Consider the following 24,821-nt stretch of genomic DNA (forward strand, 5'->3'; position numbering starts at 1 on the left):
CCGTGGTGCATTCGCATTCAACCTCTCCTACCGGTGCTGGACTTTCCGCTCTGTTGGGATCCTTGCTGTCGCCGAAATCGATGGCTGGACGGGCGTGGCATGCCAGTCTATGCTACGGGAATAGTACACGGCCAATTGTGTCGATCTCGGCAACGTAATTGTTCCATCGATGCAGCTGGAACCAAAAGGATCTAGACGATTGAGAGGTCCGAGAAGACATCGGGACTTTTGGTGTCGACCTCTCAACAACAAGGGACAAGAATCAAGCATGCGGCGGTAGAGCAGCGTGCCTCAAAGGATGAGCCACCGCAATCGCGGTGTCGGACTGCAAGTCTGTAAGGCCAAGAACATGGTGCGGAGAACGAGCAAGAAAGGCGAGGTACGTCGGACACAGCTCTTGCATCTGATACAAACTCGTCCAGCTTCGACACTTCCTACACGCTGCGTTCATTCGTTCGATCATGCCGCCAAATGGACCACAAGAGAATCCACCAGCCCCTCAGCCCATCGTTTCCGTCTCTTCAGTCAAAACATTGCGCTCCTCCGTTTCGAGAACACCATGCGCTGAGCAGACCGACTCTGTGGCATGCAATGACCGTCGGGACAATCGCACTATAGCAACAAGCGTCAGCGTCGGCAGTACTGCACACAGCCTTCATGTTTGCGGGAAATGTTTTGTTCGACTTACCATACCGCCTGGGCAACGAGAGGCATTGCAGATTTCATGCTGTTCGCCGGCCATGTTGCAGCATTTGATCGAGGTCCAGCATCCCTCGTGGCCAGCGGCGGACGCTATGCCGACCCCGCTGAGAAAGGCGAGGGCGAGAGCGAGTACTTTCATGGCTGTGGTGGAGATCTATACGGCCGTGAGCTCCTGTTGGACAAGGACGCAATAGGTGGCAGAGGTATACCTTGATAGATTGTTCTCGCGGCTGAAGGTTGTCCGTGGGTTTCTTCGAGGTAGGATGAATGAAGTGGAAGGAATAACCACGGCGCTGAATTGTCGCACGCATACCTATAGTCTTACCTCGCGGTCTGACCACCTTTGTCTCCCCTGACAGGTATTCCTTGCTCCATTGGCTGAACGTGAAAGTGCGATGATTGAAGTCCCTGTAACATGGTCAAAGGGTCGTTGGATCGCGCCGCTTCAGTGCCCAGGGTCGGGACTTTGAGCCTGACAGTCTTTCTTTTGAGGGAATCATTCGAGATGAGCTGCACTTGAGCAGTCCGAAGCCAAGGCATCAGCATCCTACTCTCCTCTCCCTCGCAACGGCATGGCATGCTCGGTCCTTGCTATGTGTGCGGGGCTCTTAGACCGTACGGCGTTCACAGAATTGGTGAGAGAGCAGACTTCAGGGAACTTGGCGATGTGCCAGCTCCCGTCGTTCGACGTGGGAAGCTGACAGTTGCTGTAAGCTTTGCTCGCAGGCGATAAGAAGCTCTGAACGAGAGTCACGATCTTCGAGCGAGGTGATAGGTGTATGAGTTGCACGGGAAGACCTCCGATTTTGCTGGCAGGTCTTGCTCAGGTCAAAGCATTGAATTTGTAGTTCGTGGGGTGCGTGCAAAGTGCCAGACAAGATGTAGAGAAGGAAATAAGACTACCTCCTTCCTTTTTGCGACCTAGCGCATTCAACGCATGAGTGAAAGTGAGGCTAATTAGTGGCCTTTGTCTCCTCTTCAACAGTAATCATCTACCGTGCCCACAACCGAACAACTACCGTTGCAGACATACATAATGTGAAGATTGCCTTCAGTCTTGTTCGCACAACGCAATCGATCAATTGCACCAAACATGGCAGCAAACGGTGAAACCCAGCTTCCGTCCGGTCCGCCACCTACAATCGAGACAACCTTCCTCATCGTAGGAGCCGGACCGGCGGGTGCCTCCCTAGGATGTTTCCTCGCTGCACGTGGATTGACGGGAATCATCATCTCAGCGGCCAAGGGCACCGCGAAAGAACCGCGAGCTCACATTACCAACGCTGCGGCGTTGGAATGTCTCCGAGACATTGGTCTCGAAGGCCAAGCCAAAGCCAACGCAACTCCTGGAGAGAGCATGCAGCACACGCGCTGGTGCCATGACATGGCTGGGGAAGAGTATGCTCGCATTCATTCTTGGGGCAACCAACCGGAGCGGAGGGGAGAGTATCACGCTGCCAGTCCGTGTCGACACGTGGATTTGCCGCAGACGGAGCTCGAGCCCATCTTGGTGAAGCACGCTTTGGATAATGGCTTCACTGTGAGGTTCGATTCGTCGTTCGTGGAGTACCAGAGGGATTCGCCGGGTGGACCGATCACTTCTACTATCAAGGACGACTTGACGGGACAGACTTACACTATTCGATCAAAGTACCTCATCGGCTGTGACGGTGCACGGAGCCAGATCATGCGACAGCTGGATATTCCTTTGTTGAAGAAGCCTGGTCAGGGACTCGCGATCAATGTTCTAGCCAAGGTCGATCTGTCCAAGTACATCAGGCACAGAATGGGCAACTTGCACTACATCTTTACACCCGATCTGGTACATCCACCATGGGGCTGGATGTGCGTGCTTCGAATGGTGAAAGCCTGGAACGAATGGATGTTCATTCTTCTACCAGAACCGGGCTTTGAGGACCTTCGGGTCCGGCCGAGTCATGACGAGTATATGAAGCGTTTGAGGGAGATAGTCGGAGATGATTCGATTCCGATTGAGATCAAGGCAAGTTTCCCTTTCTTGAGCCAGAGTGCGAGTGATTCCAGATCCGTGCTGACTTGATCCAGGACGTCTCGAAATGGTACATCAACGAGATTGTCGCAGAGCGGTACAGTGATGGTAACATCTTCTGTCTTGGTGATGCCGTTCACCGTCATCCTCCGTTCAACGGACTGGGCAGCAACACATGTAAGAATACCAAAGCGTGGGAGGCCTGCAGCAGTCCGAGAATGTCTGTCGGGCTGTACCGGATGCCGTTCTGCTCTTGTACCTTTTGCTTTCGAGCTATCGCTGACCCTTTCGCCCTTCTGTTCTAGGTGTTCAAGACGCCTATAACCTGGCTTGGAAGCTGGCGTATGTGGAAAAAGAACTAGCAGACCCCAAGTTACTAGATACATTCAGCGTTGAGCGGCAACCTATTGGAGCTGGCGTCGTACAGCGCGCCAATCAAGGTCTGCGCGACCATCACGCAGTCTGGGAGGCGTTGGGAGTCCTTCCGAAGGATGTTGAGGAGCGTAAAGTTCAGCATGCCGAGCTCTCGGCTCCAACACCTGCCGGTCGAGAACGGCGGAAGCGACTGCAGGGGGCCATCGCGCACACAGCTCACGAGTTCGGCGCGCTCGGAATCGAGATGAACCAGTGGTACGAGTCCTCAGCCATTTACACCGCGGACGAGACGCAGCCGCGAGAAGAGAAGCCCGCGGACCCCGTTATGCAGTACCAGATTACGACGTACCCAGGAGCGAGACTCCCACATGCGTGGTTGAACAAGCGTGAGCCTGAGGAGTCCATCAGTACGATTGACTTGGCTGGACGTGGAGCGTTCTGCTTGTTGACCGGTGCCGGCGGCAAGGCGTGGAAGGAGGCGGCTTTGAAAGCGGGCAAGGAGCTGAGTGTTCCATTGAATGCTTATAGTATCGGATGGGCGCAGGACTGGGAGGATGTGTATGGAGATTGGGACCGACGGAGAGTGGTTGAGGATGATGGATGTGTCTTGGTGAGACCGGATCGTACGGTTTGCTGGAGAAGTATGTCGATGTATGAGGATTGCGCTGGTGCGGTTGTGAAAGTGTTGAAGGCTGTGTTAGGGAGGACATGATATTGATTCTGATGATTGGCACGGTATGATACGAGTGAAGGGTGTAAATCCCAAGACAGCCACCATCTTGTGCTCCACGTTATGCGAGGGCCCCGGTCAGTCTACCTGCCAGACAAGGTCTCGGCGTACGATCGACAAGGTTCCAGGAGTGCTTCACCTTTGTGTGGCACTTCGTTCACTCAAAAACAACTGATGGACACCATTAGGCTCTTCTACTTGCTACCCTCCCGTCCCACAGCGACTCGAAGCTTATCAACTTTCAGATCGAAGGCTTTCGCGACACGATGCACAAAAACAACTAGCTTTAGCCGGCCCTTTACGTCTCCCAGGAGTGCCCACGATCTATTCAATTACACATCCGGTCGATGGGTGTGGGTATGTCGATAGCCACCTACTCGTCTACTGCTGATTCAAGTAGATACAATGAGGCCCAGCGTCTGAAAGAGAGGCAGAGATGCTTCAACGTCGCCGAGCTTCACCGGCTAGCTGCCGAAGCAGTGTCCCGGAAGGTTGAAGACATTGTTTCTTTCGAGAAACTCGGCGAAGGCGCGGCCAATCGTGCCTTCGCGATTCAATTTCGCGATGGGTTCAAGCTCGTGGCTCGCATCCCATATCTGGTCACTGAACCGCGGCAGCAAATTGTCGCTTCGGAGGCCGCCACGATGACCTTTCTTCGATCAAAGGGACTACCGGTCCCTGCAATATACGGCTACTCGGCAACAGCAGACAACCCAACTGAGACGGAGTATCTATTCCTGGAGTTCTGTCCCGGGAGAAATCTTGCAAGTCTTTGGGTCGACATGGATGAACATCATCGCTCTCGATTCATCAGAAGTCTTGTTGACCTGGAACGTCGTCTATTCGAAATTCGTCTCCCAGCTAGTGGAAGTCTCTACTTCCTTCGGGATCTATCTGCCGCGTGTGGAAAGGTTGCAGTGGATTCTGGCGATGCTAGTAGCTCGGCCTCCTACTACGTTGGACCAAGCACAAGCTTGCCGCTCTGGTATGGCAGAAGGAGTGAACTCGACGTTGATCGCGGCCCTTGTGAGTCGAAGACCCAAAGGACCCGATGGACTGCACTAATGCAGAATAGACACAGAGACAAAGACTGTTTTGAACGCCGGCGCGAAGAAAGAAATTGAGTACTTGGCTCGGCACGGCCGTCCACTGCTCCCGTTCAACCGCATGCTAAGAGAGACTTTCAATCTGGAAAAGCAAGAACCTGCAATTCATCTCGACAGCCTTCAAAAGTATCTGAGGATCTCCGAAGCACTCATTCCCAGCGGAGAAGCCCTTGTCCGACCAGTCATCAGGCATCCTGACCTGCGACCCAGCAACATCTTCGTTTCAGACGACTACGAGATTACATCCTTGATCGACTGGCAAAACGCTACAATCCTCCCTCTATTTCTGCAATCCGGACCTCTCGATGACTTCGACAGCTCAGGTTCAGCCTCACGCCTGGAGACGTCCCAACGCCCTCCAGGTCTTGCTGCTTCGAATGAAGACAGTCGACTGGAACAGCTCGAGCTTTTCAGCAAGCAACAGCTTCATCACCTCTACATGACAGAAACATCGAAGAACAATCCCACGCACTACGAAGCGTTGTCAATTCCTTTTGCCGTAGGAAGACGGAAGACCTACGACCTGTCCAGTGCCCCGTGGCAAGGCGACAACGTTCCGCTGCGGTCAAGCCTCATTTTTCTGAAGCAGCAATGGTCTCAGCTGGTGACCGCGGCTAATACGCCATGTCCAATCACCTTTGCTGAGGAGGAAGAGCGGGAATATTTTCGCCTCGATGATCTCGAGCAAGAGGCCACGGAACAGTTGAAAGGCTCTATGGAGATGCTCGGTCTGGGTCCAGAAGGGTGGGTATCAAATGACAAGTACGAGGCTGCCACAGAAGCCATTGCCCGGATGAAGGAAATGTGTCTTGAACAGGCGGACACCGAGCTTGAAAGGGTCGCAATAAGAGACCATTGGGTCTATGACGATCTAGAAGAAGAGGAGTATCTGTAGTCGAAGCTTTGGGTCGTGAGGTTAACCTGACTTCGTTTCCTGGACATCGCTGCGACTTGCGTCGAATTCCGATGCTCCAGGTTGTGCGTCACGCCGGCACGACCATTGCGGTACGGAACACACGTATTCCCTCGTGGGTAATGTAAACGAGCTAGTAGAATATCATCGTAACATGCAACTCCGGTCGTGTAGAAGATAGACCTGAAAGCAGAATGGAACTCGTTGATGGGCCATGCGATGCCACGACCACGCTTTCGTCCCCTTTGGTCTCACTTTCGTCCTCCTCGTCCTCCTCACCTTCTTCGGCCTCCTCATATGTCTCGTCTTCTTCGCTGTTCTCGTCCTCCTCATGCTGCCCACTCATGATCTCAATCGACTCGTTGACCCGTCGAGTAAGACTTCAATGAAAGTCGCAAGCCTCTCGTGATGATCGAGGTCATGGCTGTAGTCGTAGCCGGCAGGACATGTTGCATCCAGTCGGTCCCGCAAAGCGTAAGAAACGCGGTCCTATCCTGCAAAGAAGTTGATCAGCGCGCGAAACAGGTTGGGGTGTTCGGATGGGTGAAGAAGGACTTCGCACTCGTGGCGTACTGCGAGCCTTTCAACGTCGCTGACCACGTTCTGGTGAGCAGCCACAAGGTCACCGTGCACCTCGATCATAATCATGAGGCCGGCCACGCCTACTTCAAGGCGCGGTCGCAAAGGTCTGAGACCACGTCCTGCTCTCCGTTGCTGGACATGGCTGCTGAGACGCGGCGCGTTGCGTTGCAGCTTGACGTCGTGTGGTGTTGTGAGGTATTGATGAAGCTGGATACTAAGCGCAGAGATTGTAAGCTTGTGACGTATGGTGTCGTGGGTGTCTTGCGTGATTTGCTTTGCTTATCTTCTGTTCTGCTGTCCAGAATGCACATCCCCAAAGCCACCTAGCTTGACGTTGCGCGGTGAAGACAAGGGTGACAATGGAAGAACTTCTTCTCCAGCTCCAAGCCCCAAAGAGCTCAGCAACTGATGAAAATTGATTGTGGGTATCAAAAATTCCCCCAAATACGCGGTCGAAACCGAATAACAAGAGACCGTCTCCGCGATGTGCAATGCAGGACTTTCTCTTGGAGACCCCGAATTCATGAGCTCAGGGTATCTTGAGAAGGTCTGTGATGATGTTAGCTGGGTTGAAATGTGAGGGGGGAGATGGGGATCACTTGCAAGTATGTCAGGAAAGGGAAGCAGGTTTAGCAAGGAGCAGCTGTCGAAGATGGACGCGACGCGGAGGGACGGGTATCAGTAAGCAAACAAGTAATGGGACCGATTTTAGCCACCTGACGGCTAAAGTTCGGAGTTAAATCGACGCTTGCTCAGAGGGCGCGTCAGACGACGGACATAATGTTGAACACTGCGACCTTGCTCGTCCACAACGAAGACGAAAGAAGTAACAATGGGGGCCACATCCAACACGATCAATCTGCTTGGAATGGTATTCCTCTCACATGCGTACGTCCTTCAAATGCAGCCGTTTACCTCCCTCTTCTAACACATCCCAGCGTCTACAGCTCATATGAGCACTCGCTGCTACCCAATGCCTCACAACCACCGCCTCCGAGCTCGATACTTCCCGCCATGCTCGATCCAAAAATCAACATCCCTCTCGACATCATACTGGAAACAGTCTTCTCGGTCCTGCTTCTTTGCGTCGGAGTTGTGCTGGGCAGTCAGGATCTGAAACCAATTCAATGGAGCGTGTGGGCTGGACGATTAGAGCGCAGCAAAGAGGCTAGGGAGATCACAGAAGTCGGCGCTGGTGGTGGGAACCCATTCACAAGCGTGGAGGAGAGGCCCGGATTCCTGGACATCAGAGAGAAGAGGAAGGAGTTTGCGGCGTGGATCAAAGAAGGCAGTGGGACCATCAAGGCATGATGAAGATATGTTGAAAAGCGCTACGTTTGGGGACCATGATTGTTGCAGTCGAGATGTCCACTGCTATGCACATATCGCCGAGCTTGTGTGACGGCGTTTGATGTGCACCAAGTCGTTCACGGAAGGCGGACGACTCCAGATGATCTCCTGAATTTGCAAATGTGAGTACTGAACATGGGTAACTAGGTGAGTTGTATTTGTGATTTCGTGAAGCAGCAGCAGTCAACGGAGACGATTCTAGATTATCGTCGGGAGTGCTGGAGATTAACATCGGAGACGGTCGCTCCTTTCCAGAACGAGAGATAAGTTGCCTTTCGACTCCACGTGCGCAGCCAACACCGCCATCACCAGCTCATCAAGTGTTTCCTTTCCTTCTTCTACTTCACTTCGCTTCACTTCGCTTTACTGCAGAAACTCACAAGCGCCATCCGCAATGCCGCATCCCATCCAACCCAAGAAGCGCCGTCGCACCACCGAAGCCAGCTCGTTACGTCCTGGTCGCCATCGGGTCCCATCCACCATCAGCGTAGCTTCGAGCAGAGCTCGCTCAACGTCGCAGCGCTCAGCTATCTCTCGATCGTCCAGTGTCACACTGGCCGGGGCGGGTGATGAAGGCCTAACCTCACAAACGGCTTCGACACAAGCCCGCTCAGTGATCACTCCCGACGAAGGAAGCACCATTGCCACTCCACAAAGATATGACGAATACGATGAAGACCAGGAATCGCAGCATGAGATCATCATGGCTGTCAGCGTCACTGACCGCGGTACAGTGGGCTGTGCCTACTATGTCGCCCAGACCGAGATACTCTACTTCATGGAGGATGCGGAGCTTGGTGGCGCGGACATTGTCGACAACTGTGAGTACGCATGGCCTCACACATATATTCCTTCGGCTGATCCTCATGCAGTGAAGCTCTTCATCGACCCGACAGTGGTACTGGTGAGCACAAAATGCCAGGACGAGGTCATGAACCGTCTCGACCCAGAAGCGAGAAATCCAACAGCATCAGTCGATGGGCGCAGCGATCAGACCAGATTACCATACTTACTCGAGTGTCGCTCGGCCGCAGAATTTGGCTACGAGGCCGCGAGAACCAAGCTCGTCAATCTACGCATCGGTCAACAAGGCGGGCCTTCAGTCACTTATGTCGTCCCGGGCGATGTTGTCACCGATGACTCTGGAGATGGCCCCGAAGGCCTCGGCAGTCGTCAAGGTCAGCTCCTGCGTCTATCAGGCTGGATCAACATGGAGAGCAGGCTCACCGTAGGATGCGCTGGCGCTGTGCTTTCTTACATACAGCGTCGCCGAGCCACCACCTATTTGCCGGGTGACCGCAATTCGGACGCCATGTTCCGTGTCGGTACTGTGGAGATGTTCAGCTTGCGGGATTCCATGTTCATCAATGCGGATACTTTGCTCTCCCTGCAGATCATGTCCACCGAAGCTCATCCAAATGCTCAGCAGCAAGGCCCGGCGGGTAAGAAGAACTCATCCGGAGGCTCAAAAGAAGGTCTATCAGTCTATGGCTTGTTTCATCAATTCGCAAAGACTCCTCAGGGTCGCCATCTCTTGCGACAGTACTTTCTCCGCCCGAGCACAAACCTCGAAGTGCTCACACAGCGTCTCGATACCCTTACTGTGCTCACCAGATCCGACAACTTGGAAGTTCTCGAGCGTTTAACAAAATCATTTGCCGGCGTCAAGAACATGCGAACTGCAACTATCAACCTCCGCAAGGGCATCAGCAGTGGAGCGAGCAAGAATCGTGCCATGTCGAACTCGGTATGGTACAGCCTGCGCCTGTTCTTGTTCTCCTCGCTACAAATTGGCACCGCTTTGCAAGAGCTTGCAGGAGGCGAGAGACTTCCGATATGCCTCAAGGTTGCCGAGAAATTCGACAGACGTCAGCTAGCGCAGGTCGGACAGCTCATCAATGATGTTGTCGACTTCGACGAGTCCAAGATCCAGAAACGGACCGTCATTCTGACAGGGATCGACGATAACCTGGACGAGGCAAAGCGTACATATGCAGGTCTTGAGGAGATGCTGTCCCAAGTTGCTGTATACATCGCACAGCAGGTTTCATCGGTTCTGGTGTCGAACGTAAATGTCGTCTTCTTCCCTCAGGTGCGTTGCGGAGCCGAGCATCGTATTCATACCCCAACTGACGTGCTTTAGATCGGCTTCTTGATATCGACCGAGTTGGGCGGGATGGCAGTCCCGTCGACGTATACCGGTCCAGAAGAAGATCCTTGGGAGAAGATGTTTGCTTCCGAAACGCACACCTACTTCAAGAACAGCAACATGACGGAATTGGACGAACGTTTCGGTGACATACATGGTCAGATCCTCGACATGGAGATTGAGATTGTTCAAAACCTCAGCCAGCGTGTCCTCGAGTTTGAAGACATGCTGAATGCGACCTCCGATATATGCGGCGAGCTGGACAGTTTCATCGCTCTGGCTCGCGGTGCAATCTTCCACAGCCTGTCACGACCTCGAATTAGTGACGACAACATCATCGACATCAAGAACGGACGTCATCCTTTGCAGGAGCTGACGGTCTCTGCATTTGTTCCAAACGATACGCACATCGTCGGTGGATCCGGCCAGCAGCTTCAGGAACAGCTGTTAAGCGACGCAGATCAGAGCGAAGACGATCCTCGACAGACGACAGGCCCAAGTGTTCTGCTCATGACCGGCCCAAACTTCTCTGGGAAGAGCGTCTATCTCAAGCAAGTCGCAGTCATCGTTTACATGGCCCACATTGGCTGTTTCGTGCCGGCAGACGCAGCGCGGATTGGCCTGACTGACAAGATCTTGACTCGTATCGCGACGAGAGAAAGTGTCTCTCGGATACAGAGCTCATTCATGATCGACCTCCAGCAGATCTCCATCGCATTGAATCTCGCCACGCGCCGCTCGCTGCTGGTTCTGGACGAAGCAGGCAAGGGAACTGACTCAAACGACGGGTAAGCATTCTCGGATTGCTATGATGAGAAAGAGGAGAAGACTAACGACCCACAGCGCCGGACTTGTGGCTGGCATATTCGAGCATCTGCTCAACCGCGGTTCTCAGTGCCCAAAAGTCCTCGGAGCCACACACTTCCACGAAATCTTCGAGTCTGGGTTCCTGAGTCCATGTCCGGGCCTAGGATTCGCCCACATGGAGGTGCATCTCGACGAAGACTCGTCCGATATCGATGGTCAAATCACGTACCTGTACAACTACCGGCAAGGCCGTAGCTCCTCCAGTTTTGGTACACGCTGTGCGGCGATGAATGGCGTCGACCATCAGATCGTGCAGAGAGCCGAAGAGCTCATTCTGATCGCCGCTCGGGGCGAGGATCTCGTCGATGCTTGTGCAGCACTGCCGAATAGTGAATTGATGGAGTTGACCGAGGCGGTAAGACCATCCACCATCCGTTGCATGTTCGGCGTGTGCTGATAACTATAGGAAAACTTGGCTCGCGCATTCCTCGAAATTGACGAGTTTGAAGATCCACGTCGCCTTCTCGAAGACCTGATGTCTGCCATGGGTTCGTCAGAACAGAAGACATCTGTCTGATGGGAACCCACATATTCGGCGCAAATGGCGAGGCTCCTCGAAGGGACTTGCCAGAGGAGTGGACAGACGAACAAGCTAGAGAGTGAATGAATTTTAATGCCTTCCGACCGAAGTGTCTTACTTTCCCCTCGATGCACGTGAGATCATGAGATGACCAAAGCAGCATCCGTGCCTCTGTTCGGCTCCACAAGCCGATGCCCTCATAAGATCGTGTCCTATATGTGGCAGTAGGTCACTACACCTCATTTCTCATTTCTTTAATAACACCACCACCACCATTGTCGCCAATTGCTTGTATTGTTACCTATATAGTAGTAGAGTCACTCTATCGACAATATCGATAATTATATGTAAGTGCGCGCGCTAATACGCCGTTTAGTTAGTTAGATAAGTGTCATTTTCTTCGACTCTTAAACCTCTTATTAATACTACTACTTCTACCACTCTACCGCGCGCGCTCGTAGCTCGCTCGTCACGCAATACACATAGCTCGTAATATCGTACCTTCGCGCGTACGTAAAAATAGCTAGTTGGATCCTACTTAATACGGAACTTGGTAAGGCTCGCGACCCTAATCGCCTGCGCGGACTCTCTCTCTCCGACGACAACAACGATAAGCTAGCGACTACATCTACTGCAGCTATCGCTCCTGCTCCTTAGCTGCCTGCCGACCTTCTCGTCTACGACAAGCCTGCTACGGCCACCTCTAAAGACTTCTGGTACATCTCCGACCTCTAATAGAACAATACCCTCGTTAGAGCATAGAGTAGCAATAAAAACACTAAGAAGAGCGGACGTTAGATGCTTATAAGATATAATTATGTATATAGAGTTATAGAGACGGACGAAGGTAATATAGCTCGCACGGCTCTTAGTAAGGCTCGTAGGCTAATAAAAAAAAATAGGCATTCCGGCGGTTACCGAGTGCGGCTAGTGTAAGGATCGCGGACTCGAGTGCAAGACTTCTACGACTCTCGCTGCCTGCGCTTACTGCTACTATAAGGGCAAGCCTCTATGTTTTGCTAGAGAGGAGGTAAAGATTAAGGAGGAGCCGGTAGAAAAGAAGTCTGTATTAAAGGAGGTAGTTAGCAGTATGCGAGGTAAGATAAATAAGGCGTAGGACAAGATCGCTACGTTAGAGTCGGAGGTGTCGGCGTTAAAGCGTAAGAACGGAGTTTTAAAGGGTATAAAAGGTCAGCTAAAGGCTAAGATTAAGGCTAAGCTAATTAAGGAGATTATAGATAAGGTTGATAATATGCGTAGCAAGTTAAAGGCTGCTATTGCTAAGATTAAGCAGTCGGTATTGTAGTATTAGCGTGCTGTTAACGAGAAGTTCGGCAGACTAGGCTTAATAGATAAATAGATAGATCGATTTGGCCTGCGAGCTCTCCGCGAGCCTTACGAGCCTGCACGTTAATACCCAAATAAATGCGTTAGTTGCTATATATCTCCTTAAATCCCTCGTTTTTACGCTTAAATCCCTCGTTTTTACGCTTGCGAGCCAGCCGTTTTAGCCTGCGAGCACGCCGCGAGCCATTTTTAAGGAAGAGAATTAAGATATTAAGCTATTAAGATATAAGATATACGTTTATCGCTCCTTCTAGCTACGAGCCAGTCTATTTAGTCCGCGAGCATATAACGAGCGAGTCGTCGGTAGCGGTGTATATTAGTCCTTCTAGTTAGCCCTGCCCTTCTCGGTAAGCTTAATAGTCCTCTCGCTCCGTCTAGTGCTAACAGCTACTAGCTCGTTAACCTTCTTCTTCTTCTTTATCTTCTGCTGCTAAACGACCAGCTTAACAACCGGCTCGGCGACCTCCTCTAGCATCTCTAAACCCCCTTAATTAACAGTACTAGCGGCAGTAGTAGCAGCAGTAGTAGTAGCACTGCTAGGCTCCTTCGACTTTAACTAAGGCGTTAGTATCGTCGTTGTCGCTAACGAAGAGGGCATCGTCGAGTCCGAACGGATTGCTAGCGCTAGCGTACTAGCTACTATAGAGGAAATTGTCGAAGATGTACTATTCTCCTTAGTTCGGTTCGCGGTAGCTTCCTTAGCTCTTGCTATATCGCCCGAGCTGTCTATATTAGGGTCGAGCAGAATGTAGTCGTTAGGCTGGCTTACTAGCGATAATTAGAGGTCGCGGCTAGTAGGGCGTTTGGAGCTAGAGCGTTGCTAAGGCAGAGGGCTAGAGTACTATAGATCCTGCGAGGAGCTAAGGGCACTACGAGCTACACGAGAACGGCTTGCGAGCCCTACAGACTGATCTGCGAGCGCCTTAATGTTGCTGCCGGACGGACTGCTAGACGGGCCTACTATAGCTATTGCAAGGTAGCGAGCCTCCGGTGCGAGCTAGCTTGCGAGCAGGTAACTCTTGCCTACGGGGATCTCCCTGCTATCGACGCTAGTGTAGCTGTTAGTCTATATGAACGGATAGTAAATAACGCCGTCCTTGTCTTTAAATACACGCCTGTTAGGATGTAGGACAGTGCTATCGGTATGTATACTATAGCTAATTACATACTTAAATATAAGTCCGCCGTCCTTCTTTATAGAGCGTTTAAGGTGCTAATACATCTAGCCGCCGTCGTCCGCGTTCTTAGAGCTAGGCTTAAGGTCGCCTTGCTCGTTGGCCTTCTTAACGTAGATAATATAAGTAATCCGGACGTTCGCGGAAGGAGTCTTAAGGCCTGTCTTCGGATTAAAGAGCTGTAGCATCCTAAGCGTGGTGTCCGCCGTGGCGAGGTTAGTATTACCGAGCTTAACAGGCTAGCCCTTGCTATACTCCTTCGTAAGGTGGATGTCGTAGTAGGGCTTCTGTAGCCGCTTCCTCGTAGTTATACTCTCGTTTAAGAGATACTGTAGGAAGACATTACTACGTTTCTCCGTAATAGCGTCCTTAAGAGCCGTGTCTATTGTAGCAATAGTGCCTTAGGCTAACTATGTATACTCGTTGCGGCGATTGGAATATATAGCTACTACGTCCTCGTTATCGCTTAGATCTTCTATGTCGATAGTGTCGATAGTGCACTTAATAGTAAAGACGACTAGCAATGCTACGACCTTATCGTCCTTCTTCTTAGGGCTAGCCCTGTTTCTACTCTTAGCATTAGCTAACAGCTCCCTAACACGCTTAGCCTTCTTAGCCTCCTTTAATAAGTTAGCGGTAGCGTTAGGGGTCTTGCGAGCCTTTAGCTTAGCGTCCTTCTTTATCTCTGTGTTAGTACGGCTCTACGGAATGTAAAAGCCCTCGCGAGCACTAGAGCTAGGAGGGGTAGGCTAGCGCTTGCTCGTAGGCTCGTCGTCGTCGCTCGTAGGAGCTCGTAAGGGTAGAGGGCAGCCGCAGAAGCTACAGTTTTTATCGCCGAGGTTAGTATAAGAGGTGTAGGGTAGAGCCGTAGGATTGCGGCAGAACTAAGGGGTAGCTATTAGACGGCTGTATATACAAGGGACGGTAGTAAGCGAGAGGAAGAGGAAGAGCAGGAGGGCGTAACCTTATATATAGCTTAGTCGAATGCAAAGCTATTAGCATAGAAGAAGTCCCTTGTGCAGTTACGCGGCTATAACTTAGCGCCCTTCGAAGGGGTCTAAAACTCCGCAAGGTTATTGCCGGCAGTAAGATAACGAGTGGTAGTATCGCGGAGGTAGAGATATGCATCTATATAGATCTTATCCTTATCGGCGTCTAGCTCGCGACTATCGAGCGTCGCCGGATAGCTACTAGCTACTAGGATATCGGAAGCCTACCGCAGAGTCGGCAGGGGAAGGTATGCAAGAAGATCTGTTAATAGTCAGCTCGCTCGCTATCGCTCGTAACGCTCGCAACGCTCGCAACGCTAGCAGCCTAAGAAGCAGGCCTGCAAGCTAATAATCCCTACACCGCCCCTAAACCCTAGCAGGCTCGCAACCGCTCGCGAGCCGCTCGTGCGTAGGGGGAATGCTCGTACGTAGGGGAATACTAACCAAATTAAGCATGCTAATCTGCCATCCGCTTAACACGCGGATGCTCTGCGTTAAGGTAAATTCCGCGATCCTCCACGCTATTAGGAGGGTAGTCGTAGTTGTAAGCAGGAATACTAGGCAAGTACCCTACGACTTTAGCCTGCTTTCGAATAGCGTAGTTGTTATAGTTATTAACGAACTGCTCGACCGTAAACTAGAGGATTAGAACGTAGACCGTAAGGAATGCTACGCGGTTAGCCCTACTATCCTTACTATAGAGCTCTTTATTGCGAAGCCGGTAGAAGGCATTACGCCATCGATTCCATGCTACAGCTGCACTAAGACCCCAGAAGCGCTCGATCGTTTAATTGCCCTTGCTCGTTATATACCAGAAGCTATTACGGAACTTAATACTCTAACCCTCCTAAAGTTTACGGCAAAAGAGGTGTATATTAGCTATTAATAGCGTCTCTATGCCGTAATCCGCTCGCATAATCTATAGAAGTTAGCAGAGCTGCGAGCATAGGACGTACGGTAACGAGCCTACCTTCGGCGTAAAGCCAAGTTCTCGGACTGTATCTAAATACTACTTAGAGACCGAGAAGACTGTCTTAGCTATAGTGCCTACGTAGATCTAAATAATCTTCCGTATGTATACATCGATATAGGCGTAGAAGCAGATGCTAAAGGTCTCGAACTTATAGTAGGCATCTACCGACCATATATAATTAGGACCCTTAGCCTTTAGACGACTGTGCTAGACGTCCTTACAACTACCCTTCCGGCGGCGAGCATCATAGCCTGCAGGATTAAGGGAATACGAGATCTTAGCTATGCGATCCCTACGAGCAAAGGAGCGTTAGCGTACAAGCTAGGCGAGGGAGTTTACGAGCAAGGGAAGCAGCGTAAATTGTAGTTTACGAGCGGACGAATCTAGCCTACGAGCGGACGAATCCAGCCTACGAGCGGACGCATCTAGCCTACGAGCGGACGCATCCAGCTTGCGAGCGTGTATACAGACCTTCTAATAATATTATATTCCTTCCGCAGGTGCCTTACTAATCGTTTGTATCTAAAGTTATCTAGTGCACTACCCTTAATCGTCCCCTCTAACACTATCTAGATAACCTTATCGTGTTTAGGCTGCTTATGTCTTAGGATCGTTCGATACAAGCCTAGTCGCTTCCGAACCCTCCGCAGCTGCGTTATTAATAGTTAAAAACCGTCCTTCTTTAAGCACCTTAATAGCATCTTATCCTTAATATCCTATTGCTAGAAGAGCTCCTTAATCCTAGTACTTAATAGAGCCTAGTATTCCTAATCTTAACACACCTTTAGCTGCGTTAACAGCTCCTATCTCGCTAGTATCCTTCGGAACGTACGAGGCTCGATATATACGTTCTTCTCGTTCCTTAGCTAATCGATAACTTCGCTATAAGTCTACTCGGAGACTCTAAGTAGGAGCTTAATCTCGGCTTAGAGGTAGTCGATATTAAGGGCGGTTCGTAGCATTATAGGGCGGCGAGGACGGTAAGGGTAGCGAGGGCGGCGAGGGCGGTAAGGGTAGTAATTAAAGGAAGAAGAAGAACGCTGTTGCGAGCAAGAGAGGTAGACGTTGCGAGCGCTTAGTAAGCGTTAGCAGAGCAACATCGCAATAGCGATAAAACGAGGTTTTGAGAAATGAGGTGTAGTGACCTACTGCCACATATAGGACACGATCATAAGGTGCTGACATAACGGCACGAGACGAACGAGCGGGAGAGCTTCAGCGACTTCAAAACCCCGCCGAAGCCGCTGATCAGTGAGCAGAACAAGAGCACATTTCAACCAAGCATTTCTAGCCTTCAAACAGAACCTGCGAGGAAATTTCCAGATCAAAAATCTCCAGCCCTGTCATCGGCAATAGAAAGGCGGCGGATCTTCGACGGCAAGTCGGCACCGTTACGCCATTGTTTTGGACCGATCAAAGCCGCCCTCGCGTGCCGTATCGATAACAGAAAGATCTTGACCAGATCTCGCTCTTTTTCTTCGTTCCCGTGTCGTTTTACTGCTCTCATATCCACTGACTCGTATCTCTTGTATACTTTGTTCGTCCCGAAGCAACGAGACCACCGCACATGGTTATGCCAGATATCTGAAAGATACAGACATTGGATAACACACTTCAAAAGAGACCGTCCTGCGGGATCGCGCCACAACAGTCATGAACGAAGAAGATAGAAGGATGAAAGAGCTGGAGAGGGAGGCGAGTCCAGATCGCTTTGGAGGGCAACAAAGCTCATCGTCTGCAGTGGGGGCTGGAACAGAGCAGACGGAGGAGAGAAGAGAGGCTATGTCGCGCACGGTCACAGCGTCGACGATGTCCTCGTCAGCGTCTTCCTCGTCTGGCGAATCGATTGAAAGAGAGGAGATTGGTGTATCAAGAGTCACAACACAACCAGATCTGGAACGACATCCCACGGCATTGTCTCGCATTCAAACAGGACGAAGCATTCATTCCGCCACGATCGGGGCGAGTATACGGAGCAGGACCACGACAAGGCATAGCAAGACGCCGTTGCCACCCTTTGGTGCTGGAAAGGACTATCCTCCTCTACTCCCCGATCGCGAAGAGTACGTGGTGGAATTTGACGGACCCGACGATCCATTGCATGCTCAGAACTGGCCACTTTCGAAGAAGCTGCCGGTCTGCATTACTCTGGGCTATGTCACGTTGGTTGCGTCTTTTGGATCTTCGATCTTCTCGGCAGCTTTGGGCCGGGTAGCTGCAGAGTTCAATTTATCGACAGAGGTATCCGTCTTGGGTGTCAGTTTGTATGTTCTCGGATTCGCTACAGGTAAGCAAATACCACCAGTCTATCCCTTCAATCAAGCTGACCTTCTAGGTCCATTGATGTGGGCGCCCGCTTCTGAGTTGTATGGCCGCAAGAAACCCCTTCTCATCTCATCCTTTGGATTCTCGATTTTCAACATTGCCGTGGCTGTTGCAAAGGACTCTCAGACTATTTTCATTTGCCGATTCTTTGCAGGTAAGTTCTTGAGAGGTTTCAAAGCCTGCGGCGTTCGAGATTCACTTGGGCTGTGCCAAGCCCTGGCTTGTCGTCCGAAGGTTCAAGCACCGCTAATCCTTAAACCATTTGATGTAGGTCTCTTTGGCGCCTGTCCGTTGACTTGCGTCGGTGCAGTGTTTGCAGACATGTTCTCGAATCGGCAGCGAGGTCTTGCCATTACTGTGTTCTCAATGACAGTTTTCTCGGGTATGCCTCGTTTACAAATCCTGGCTGTTACTTCACAGCATACTGACCACTCCTCGTAGGTCCTCTCCTCGCGCCGTTCATCGGCGGCTTCATCACAATGTCGTACCTGGGGTGGCGTTGGACTGAGTACATCACTGCTATCATGGGCTTCCTCGGTCTCGGACTGAGCCTCATCTTCCTCGAGGAGACATATCCGCCTGTTATACTTTGTAATAAGGCGGCCGACTTGCGCCGCCGCACACGTAATTGGGGAATACACGGAAAGGTCTGCTCTTATACCTCCCCGTCCGAGCCATTGCTGACCCTCCCGCCCCTTTTTAGCAAGAGGAGATCGAAATCGACCTCCGCGAGCTTTTGGAGAAGAACTTGAGCAGACCTCTGCGCATGCTCATCACAGAGCCCATCGTGCTCTTGATCAGCATCTATATGGCGTTCATCTATGGGCTTCTTTATTTGTTCTTGACTTTCTACCCGATCGTCTTTCAACAAATCCATGGCTTCAACGCTGGCGTCGGGGGCTTGCCATTCCTCGGGATGATCGTTGGAGAGATCCTTGCTGGTGTCCTCATGATCGTACTGCAACCCTCATACAATCGCAAACTCGTTGCGAACAACAACGTTCCTATTCCCGAATGGCGTCTGCCTCCGGCCATCGCTGGTGGAGTCTCTTTCGCCATTGGATTGTTCTGGTTCGGTTGGACAGGATTTCGAGCAGACATTCACTGGATCGTCCCAACCCTGAGCGGTCTCTGTACTGGGTTCGGACTGATGGCCATTTTCCTTCAGTGCTTGAACTACCTCATCGACAGCTACTTGATGTTCGCAGCCAGTGCGATAGGAGCCAATGCTTTTCTGAGATCATTGGCAGGTGCCGGTAAGTTCTTGGAGGCTATTCCAGGTCTCAGTGTACAGGGCCCTGTTGTCTAAGCATGGCTGACCCACATCTGCTGTTTAGGTTTTCCCTTATTTGCTAGACAAATGATCACTGGTATGGGAGTGCAGTGGGCTGGTACTTTGCTTGGGTGCATTGCTGTCATCCTTGTACCGATGCCGGTATACTTCTGGCTGCGAGGAGCGAAGATTCGCGAGCGAAGCAGCTTCGCACCGACGTTGCCTGCAGCTACCGGTGCGATGAGCGATAAGCTTGACTCTGATCTTGAGAAGTCGGAGTCGGAAAGAGGATTGTAAACCCTGTCTGGCACGCTGCTGTTGCTCGCGTTGCCTGTGTGGAGTCGAGATTGATCTGAAGAATTTGAGTGAGGAAAAGATACCCTACGCTTGGTGGCACGTTTGTTTTAGCAAGGCGTTGGTCGAAGCAGCTGTCAGCGTTCAGCTGCTGGGCATGAATACAAGCATGTAAAATGAAGTCATGTTCTGGGCCCTTCTGCCTCGCTGCCAACTACGTCCCCTGCCTGCCTCCAGCGCCGCTGATATCGCTACCCAGTCTCTCTCCCACTCCCGCAGGAAGCTGGTGATCTTTGGGATTCGCCGCAGCCTCATACAAGAAGTTCACCGGCTCACGACTGAGCTTCATCCACTCTCCTTTAAATCCCAAATAGCTTATCCGCGTCTCATCCTCCTCGCCTTGCGACCAGTTGTCTTCGAAGAAAAGGTCTAATGACCGCACAGTGTTGAATAACGCTCTCTTCACCGGCACTTCTTGCACGTCGTTCGACTGCGCCAGTTCCAATGTCTGTGTCGGCTGCAAATCCGCCGCCGTACTGAAGTCCAGCCCATCACGATTGACGTAAACCTTCAATGTCATCGGCGCGGAGTCCGTCGTGGAGGTGCGTATCAAGATGCTGTGTAGCCGTATCTGCGCCGTGAATGGGATGTGCATCAGAAGTTGCTCGTCCGCATCCGAGACCAGCTCCGGCGTAGGCTCTAGTCTTTCCGTCCAAGTCTTTTGTACGATTTTGGATCCTACTCTGGACTCTGCTTCGTTCAGTGTGTTGATGGCGCTAAAGTCGATTTGCTCGTAGATGTGGTTTTGCAAAGCCGGAGTGAGGTCGTCGGTATGATCGTGCGCGGCACCTTCGGAGTGGTCGTGGCCGTGATGGCCATGTTCATCGTGGCAATGCGACATGATCAAAGTGTACTTATCTTCAAGTATTGCCGGTCGAACGTGGGAGTCGACATGAAAGAAGTGGTGACTACATTCTTGCGTTGATTCAAAGATGGAAACATATAGACTCGGCGAGACGACATGAAGCATTTACATGACTAATCACGAACGATCCCCTCCAGATGCGAGGAAGCACAGAAGGGCACAAGGTATGTTCACAGGGCATGTGCTACTAGAGACCGAGGACGAAGTGAAAAAGAGATCGATACTGCTCAGCAAAACAGCCTTGGGTATCACAACTCCGCCACCAGATGCAAGCCTTGCCAACGCTATGCCTCGTACCAAAACGGATGATCTCAAAATGTCCACGTCTATGCAGCCATCGGCTCCGCGGCCTGCCGTCTTGCCGCCTTCTCTCTTGTTGCCGGCAGCGCATCTGGAGCATTTGGTAGCTCGTCCTTCGTGAGAGACGGAGCATCTGGCATGCTTTGAACGCCACGAGCCTCTCGTTCCATCGCCTCGAGCTCATCTTCAACGTCATCCTCATCTTCGCTTGATATCTTACCACTGAGCATATCGTTGATTTCCTACAGAGGGTCTTTAGCATGTGCCTCGTCAAGACGAGCATAGCATAACTCACCTGTTGATATGCTCGAGCCTCCTCGCTCTCACTCAGTATCATCTCCACCTTCTCCAACCCTCCCATCTCTTTGTGAATCTCCTTCAATACTGACGTGCCCTGTTGTAAACCGAACAGGACGTCTTTCTGTATCAGCGCAAACTCGACATCGCTCGTGAGCGCCTGCAGTTGTGCCAGTTGTTGATCCGTTTTCGATAACAGCGATTCTTGATATTTCTTCCTTCGCAGCGCAAGCAATGCCTTCCCCTTATGACCTGAACGTAGACATTCTTTCGCAATCTCCGTCTCGCGCGTCGTGATCGTGGTTATGCGCTTCTGGTACTGGTGGAGTTTATCGCGTTGGTTCTTCAGATCGAGTATCGCCCTAGTTGCGTTCAGCTCGGGAGACTGCGTGCGGGATGTCCGACATGTCGTACTTGTCCTGGGCTGAGATCTTATTCGAACTGCTCGAGTTTCCCATGGTGTTGTCGATGGCGAGGATCTGTTCCTCGAATACTCCCTGCTGGACTCCATCGCTGCTTGGCAAATGATCGTCGTCATGCCGAGCGATAAGCGGGACCGATAAGAGCTGCGCAGTGGACCTGGGGAGAATTTTTTGGCCCCCACCTTGACTCACTTCGTCTCTCTCTCAAGAAAGTGCGGACCATGTCTCTCGAGCTTTCTACAGCTCGACCAAAACGCAACAATGCAGGGAGCGATCGACCGAGATGTTCATGTCGCCGTGCAAAAGTTCATGAGTGATGGAATATCACCTGACGTCGCCTCACTCTACGCCGCGATACAAAAGTCGAATTCTTCCCTGAAACGGCGGCCCAAGAAGATCATCCAAGCCAGCGTGGAGCGTGTCCTCGAATTCATGGGCATTGGCGACGACGAATTCGACTCCGAGGCAGCAATCGATGACATGATACCAGACACGGATCCAGTGGCAGAGTTGATGAACAAAAGCTTGAGAGCGAATCTCGCAGCTCGTCCTGTGGCTTCGAGCGCTTCAGCAGAGACCATGCCAACGAAGCGTAGGTCGAATGGAGAATCCCCTGCGAAGCGACAGAAGCGCACGACCGAAGAATTGTCCAGCGTAGCCGCGCCAATGGATGTCTCTCTTTCAGATGTTGGCGGCATGGACACTATGATCAAGCAAATGACACGACAGCTTGTAATGCCGATTGGACGAGCTGCCAAATTCCATGAAGCCAGATACCCGATGCCGAAGGGCATCCTACTGCATGGACCTCCGGGCTGTGGAAAGACAATGCTTTGCCGTGCCTACGCGGCGGAGCTCAAGGTACCATTCATCGAAATACTCGGACCATCAATCGTCTCTGGGATGAGCGGCGAATCAGAAAAAGCTGTCCGCGAGAAGTTCGACGAAGCGAAACGAAATGCTCCGTGCCTGCTATTCATCGATGAGATCGACGCCATCGCTCCCAAGCGCGATACAAGCCAAAGCCAGATGGAAAAGCGCATCGTTGCACAGCTACTGGTCAGCATGGACGACCTGCAAAAGGACCCTTCGAAACCTGTCATAGTGCTTGCAGCAACAAATCGCCCCGACAGCTTAGATCCAGCTTTGCGACGTGGAGGGAGATTTGGATCTGAAATCAATCTCAATGTCCCAAACGAGCAAGTGAGGAAACGGATCCTCGAAACTCAGACCAGAGAAATGCTCATCGATAGTGACGTGGACTTCGCGAAACTTGCCAAGATGACTGCTGGGTTTGTGGGTGCAGATTTACTGGATCTCGTGGGCAAAGCTGCGGCTCATCAGATGGAGCGCTATCAGACCGCTCTGGAGGACCAGGCTGATGCACTTGGTCTTCCGATTCGTCACTCGAGTAGTGACAGCCTTGCGGTTGTGCAGACACGCCGACTCATCGCCCGCCTTGAGAAGACCGACCTTCCGGACCCACCGGGATTCGAAAAATTGTCCCTCTCCATGAAAGACTTTGTATCAGTCCTACCAGAGATGACACCTTCGTCAAAGAGGGAAGGATTTTCGACCGTGCCTGACGTATCATGGAAAGACATTGGTGCTTTGGAGAGCGTCCGCGCTGAGCTGCAACGAGCGATCGTCAACCCGATCGACAAGCCTGCCAAATACGAGCGCTTTGGAATGAACACGCCACCAGGCGTGCTACTCTGGGGACCGCCTGGTTGTGGTAAGACGTTGCTCGCAAAGGCGGCGGCAGCAGAGAGCAAGGCGAACTTCATCTCTATCAAAGGTCCCGAGCTTCTGAACAAGTTCGTTGGAGAGTCCGAAGCAGCTGTACGAAAAGTCTTCACCCGAGCAAGATCCAGCGTCCCTTGTGTCATCTTCTTCGATGAACTCGACGCACTTGTGCCGAAGCGCGATGAGGCCGGATCAGAAGCCAGCTCTCGTGTTGTGAACACTCTTCTTACGGAGCTGGACGGCCTCAGTGTTCGAGCGGGAATATACGTGATCGCGGCTACGAACAGACCTGACATGATCGATGAAGCGATGCTGCGACCAGGAAGACTTGGTACGACACTGTTCGTGGACCTACCGGGACCGGAGGAACGAGTGGACATTCTGAGAGCTATTATCGGCAGCAAACCATGCGCATTTACGCCCGAGATTGCCAACATCGCCCGCGGTGAAGGGAGTGAAGGCTACAGTGGCGCGGATATGGGAGCTCTGCTCCACGAGGCAATTATGCATGCCATAGACCGCGATGCAGACTCCATCGAGGTGGAGGATTTCAAATTCGCAACTGGGCGGATCAAGCGATCCGTAAAGGATGTGAGAAAATACCGCGAGCTACAGAAGACGTTCGGTCAGCGTTGAGAGGAGTAGGGAGCAGGTATACTGAGGTTTCGACGAGGACACCGCGCTGTCAAGCACGCTTGAGTTACTACGAAGCCGGCGTGTACACGCCCGTTCAAGATAGCGGAACAGCTCTATAAAGGTACAGATAACTTACCAGTAATGCTTATCTAAGGTGTCGAATCCTTTGCCGAACCACCTTCTGCCAACTTGCCTACACTGTCTCATAGGCTTGCAGGTAACTTATTTGCACGCCTAATTCGAATGTTCTTAAGGTTACCGTGTCGCCTGTTTAGACGGTCCTGCTCAGACAATAGTACGCTTAAAAGACCGTATGGTCAGATTACCTACTCGCTTGTCTAGAACATCTGCTGCCTTGCTGACCTGCCTTGACTTCACGCGGAAGTTGAGATCAAAGATCTGGCATGTGACAAAGTTTATCTTGCGCTACCGAACTCAATCTAGCCGAGCGATCGGATCGTCATCGACTCATCATTGACAATTCAAGTGCCGCTTACAAGCATGACTGTGGCTGTAGACGCATGCACCGAGGCATCTCTGGATATGGGGTAAGGTAGGCTTGTGGAATGCTGCTCTGCATTGTTGCGACTTCTTCTACCCACTCTTCAACCTGTAGATACATCAGCAGCCATGGCACCCTCAGTAAGCCCCCCAGTAGCCTACCTTTGAAGCGTATGCTGACTTGTGATGCTTAGGACAAGAAAAGCCTCAAAGACCTCGCAAAGGAGAACCCAACTCAGATTGGCGATCCGGTGTCGCTGAAAGCGGAAACCTCCAAGACCGTACAGCTGCCGACAACCTCACATCAGCCATGAGC

At 51.6% G+C, this 24,821-nt stretch overlaps 9 protein-coding genes across 9 annotated transcripts; 7 read left to right on the plus strand and 2 right to left on the minus strand.

Annotated features, from left to right (window-relative positions):
• Positions 1-1,788: 1,788 nt before the first annotated feature.
• Positions 1,789-3,797, plus strand: MYCGRDRAFT_98679 (uncharacterized protein; the record flags this gene model as incomplete). Its single annotated transcript, XM_003856460.1, has 3 exons — positions 1,789-2,671; positions 2,767-2,887; positions 3,016-3,797. 3 exons carry the CDS (start codon positions 1,796-1,798, stop codon positions 3,795-3,797), a joined length of 1,779 nt encoding a protein of 592 aa, XP_003856508.1.
• A 339-nt stretch (positions 3,798-4,136) lies between these two features.
• On the plus strand, positions 4,137-4,846 carry MYCGRDRAFT_27416 (uncharacterized protein; the record flags this gene model as incomplete). Its single annotated transcript, XM_003856461.1, has 2 exons — positions 4,137-4,168; positions 4,216-4,846. Coding segments are annotated over 2 exons (663 nt in total), but the record flags the coding sequence as incomplete, so codon positions are not given.
• Positions 4,847-4,889: 43 nt separating this feature from the next.
• MYCGRDRAFT_33591 (uncharacterized protein) lies at positions 4,890-5,816 on the plus strand (the record flags this gene model as incomplete). Its single annotated transcript, XM_003856462.1, has 1 exon — positions 4,890-5,816. A coding segment is annotated over one exon (927 nt), but the record flags the coding sequence as incomplete, so codon positions are not given.
• A 1,432-nt stretch (positions 5,817-7,248) lies between these two features.
• On the plus strand, positions 7,249-7,727 carry MYCGRDRAFT_33299 (uncharacterized protein; the record flags this gene model as incomplete). The annotated part of the gene is made up of 2 exons (XM_003856463.1): positions 7,249-7,304; positions 7,355-7,727. 2 exons carry the CDS (start codon positions 7,249-7,251, stop codon positions 7,725-7,727), a joined length of 429 nt encoding a protein of 142 aa, XP_003856511.1.
• Positions 7,728-8,544: 817 nt separating this feature from the next.
• Positions 8,545-11,299, plus strand: MYCGRDRAFT_34912 (uncharacterized protein; the record flags this gene model as incomplete). The annotated part of the gene is made up of 4 exons (XM_003856464.1): positions 8,545-9,858; positions 9,910-10,703; positions 10,759-11,137; positions 11,189-11,299. The coding sequence occupies 4 exons, from the start codon at positions 8,545-8,547 to the stop codon at positions 11,297-11,299; spliced, it is 2,598 nt and encodes an 865-aa protein (XP_003856512.1).
• Positions 11,300-17,439: 6,140 nt separating this feature from the next.
• On the plus strand, positions 17,440-19,681 carry MYCGRDRAFT_66756 (uncharacterized protein; the record flags this gene model as incomplete). The annotated part of the gene is made up of 7 exons (XM_003856465.1): positions 17,440-17,519; positions 17,562-18,073; positions 18,122-18,265; positions 18,383-18,493; positions 18,553-18,758; positions 18,815-19,367; positions 19,449-19,681. 7 exons carry the CDS (start codon positions 17,440-17,442, stop codon positions 19,679-19,681), a joined length of 1,839 nt encoding a protein of 612 aa, XP_003856513.1.
• A 211-nt stretch (positions 19,682-19,892) lies between these two features.
• On the minus strand, positions 19,893-20,579 carry MYCGRDRAFT_34084 (uncharacterized protein; the record flags this gene model as incomplete). Its single annotated transcript, XM_003857112.1, has 1 exon — positions 19,893-20,579. The coding sequence occupies one exon, from the start codon at positions 20,577-20,579 to the stop codon at positions 19,893-19,895; it is 687 nt and encodes a 228-aa protein (XP_003857160.1).
• A 350-nt stretch (positions 20,580-20,929) lies between these two features.
• MYCGRDRAFT_98681 (uncharacterized protein) lies at positions 20,930-21,658 on the minus strand (the record flags this gene model as incomplete). Its single annotated transcript, XM_003857111.1, has 3 exons — positions 20,930-21,145; positions 21,199-21,562; positions 21,615-21,658. 3 exons carry the CDS (start codon positions 21,656-21,658, stop codon positions 20,930-20,932), a joined length of 624 nt encoding a protein of 207 aa, XP_003857159.1.
• A 273-nt stretch (positions 21,659-21,931) lies between these two features.
• MYCGRDRAFT_84010 (uncharacterized protein) lies at positions 21,932-24,004 on the plus strand (the record flags this gene model as incomplete). The annotated part of the gene is made up of 1 exon (XM_003856466.1): positions 21,932-24,004. The coding sequence occupies one exon, from the start codon at positions 21,932-21,934 to the stop codon at positions 24,002-24,004; it is 2,073 nt and encodes a 690-aa protein (XP_003856514.1).
• Positions 24,005-24,821: the final 817 nt, after the last annotated feature.

Source organism: Zymoseptoria tritici, chromosome 1 (genome assembly GCF_000219625.1).
Source record: "Zymoseptoria tritici IPO323 chromosome 1, whole genome shotgun sequence".
NCBI classification, from domain to species: Eukaryota; Fungi; Ascomycota; class Dothideomycetes; order Mycosphaerellales; family Mycosphaerellaceae; genus Zymoseptoria; species Zymoseptoria tritici.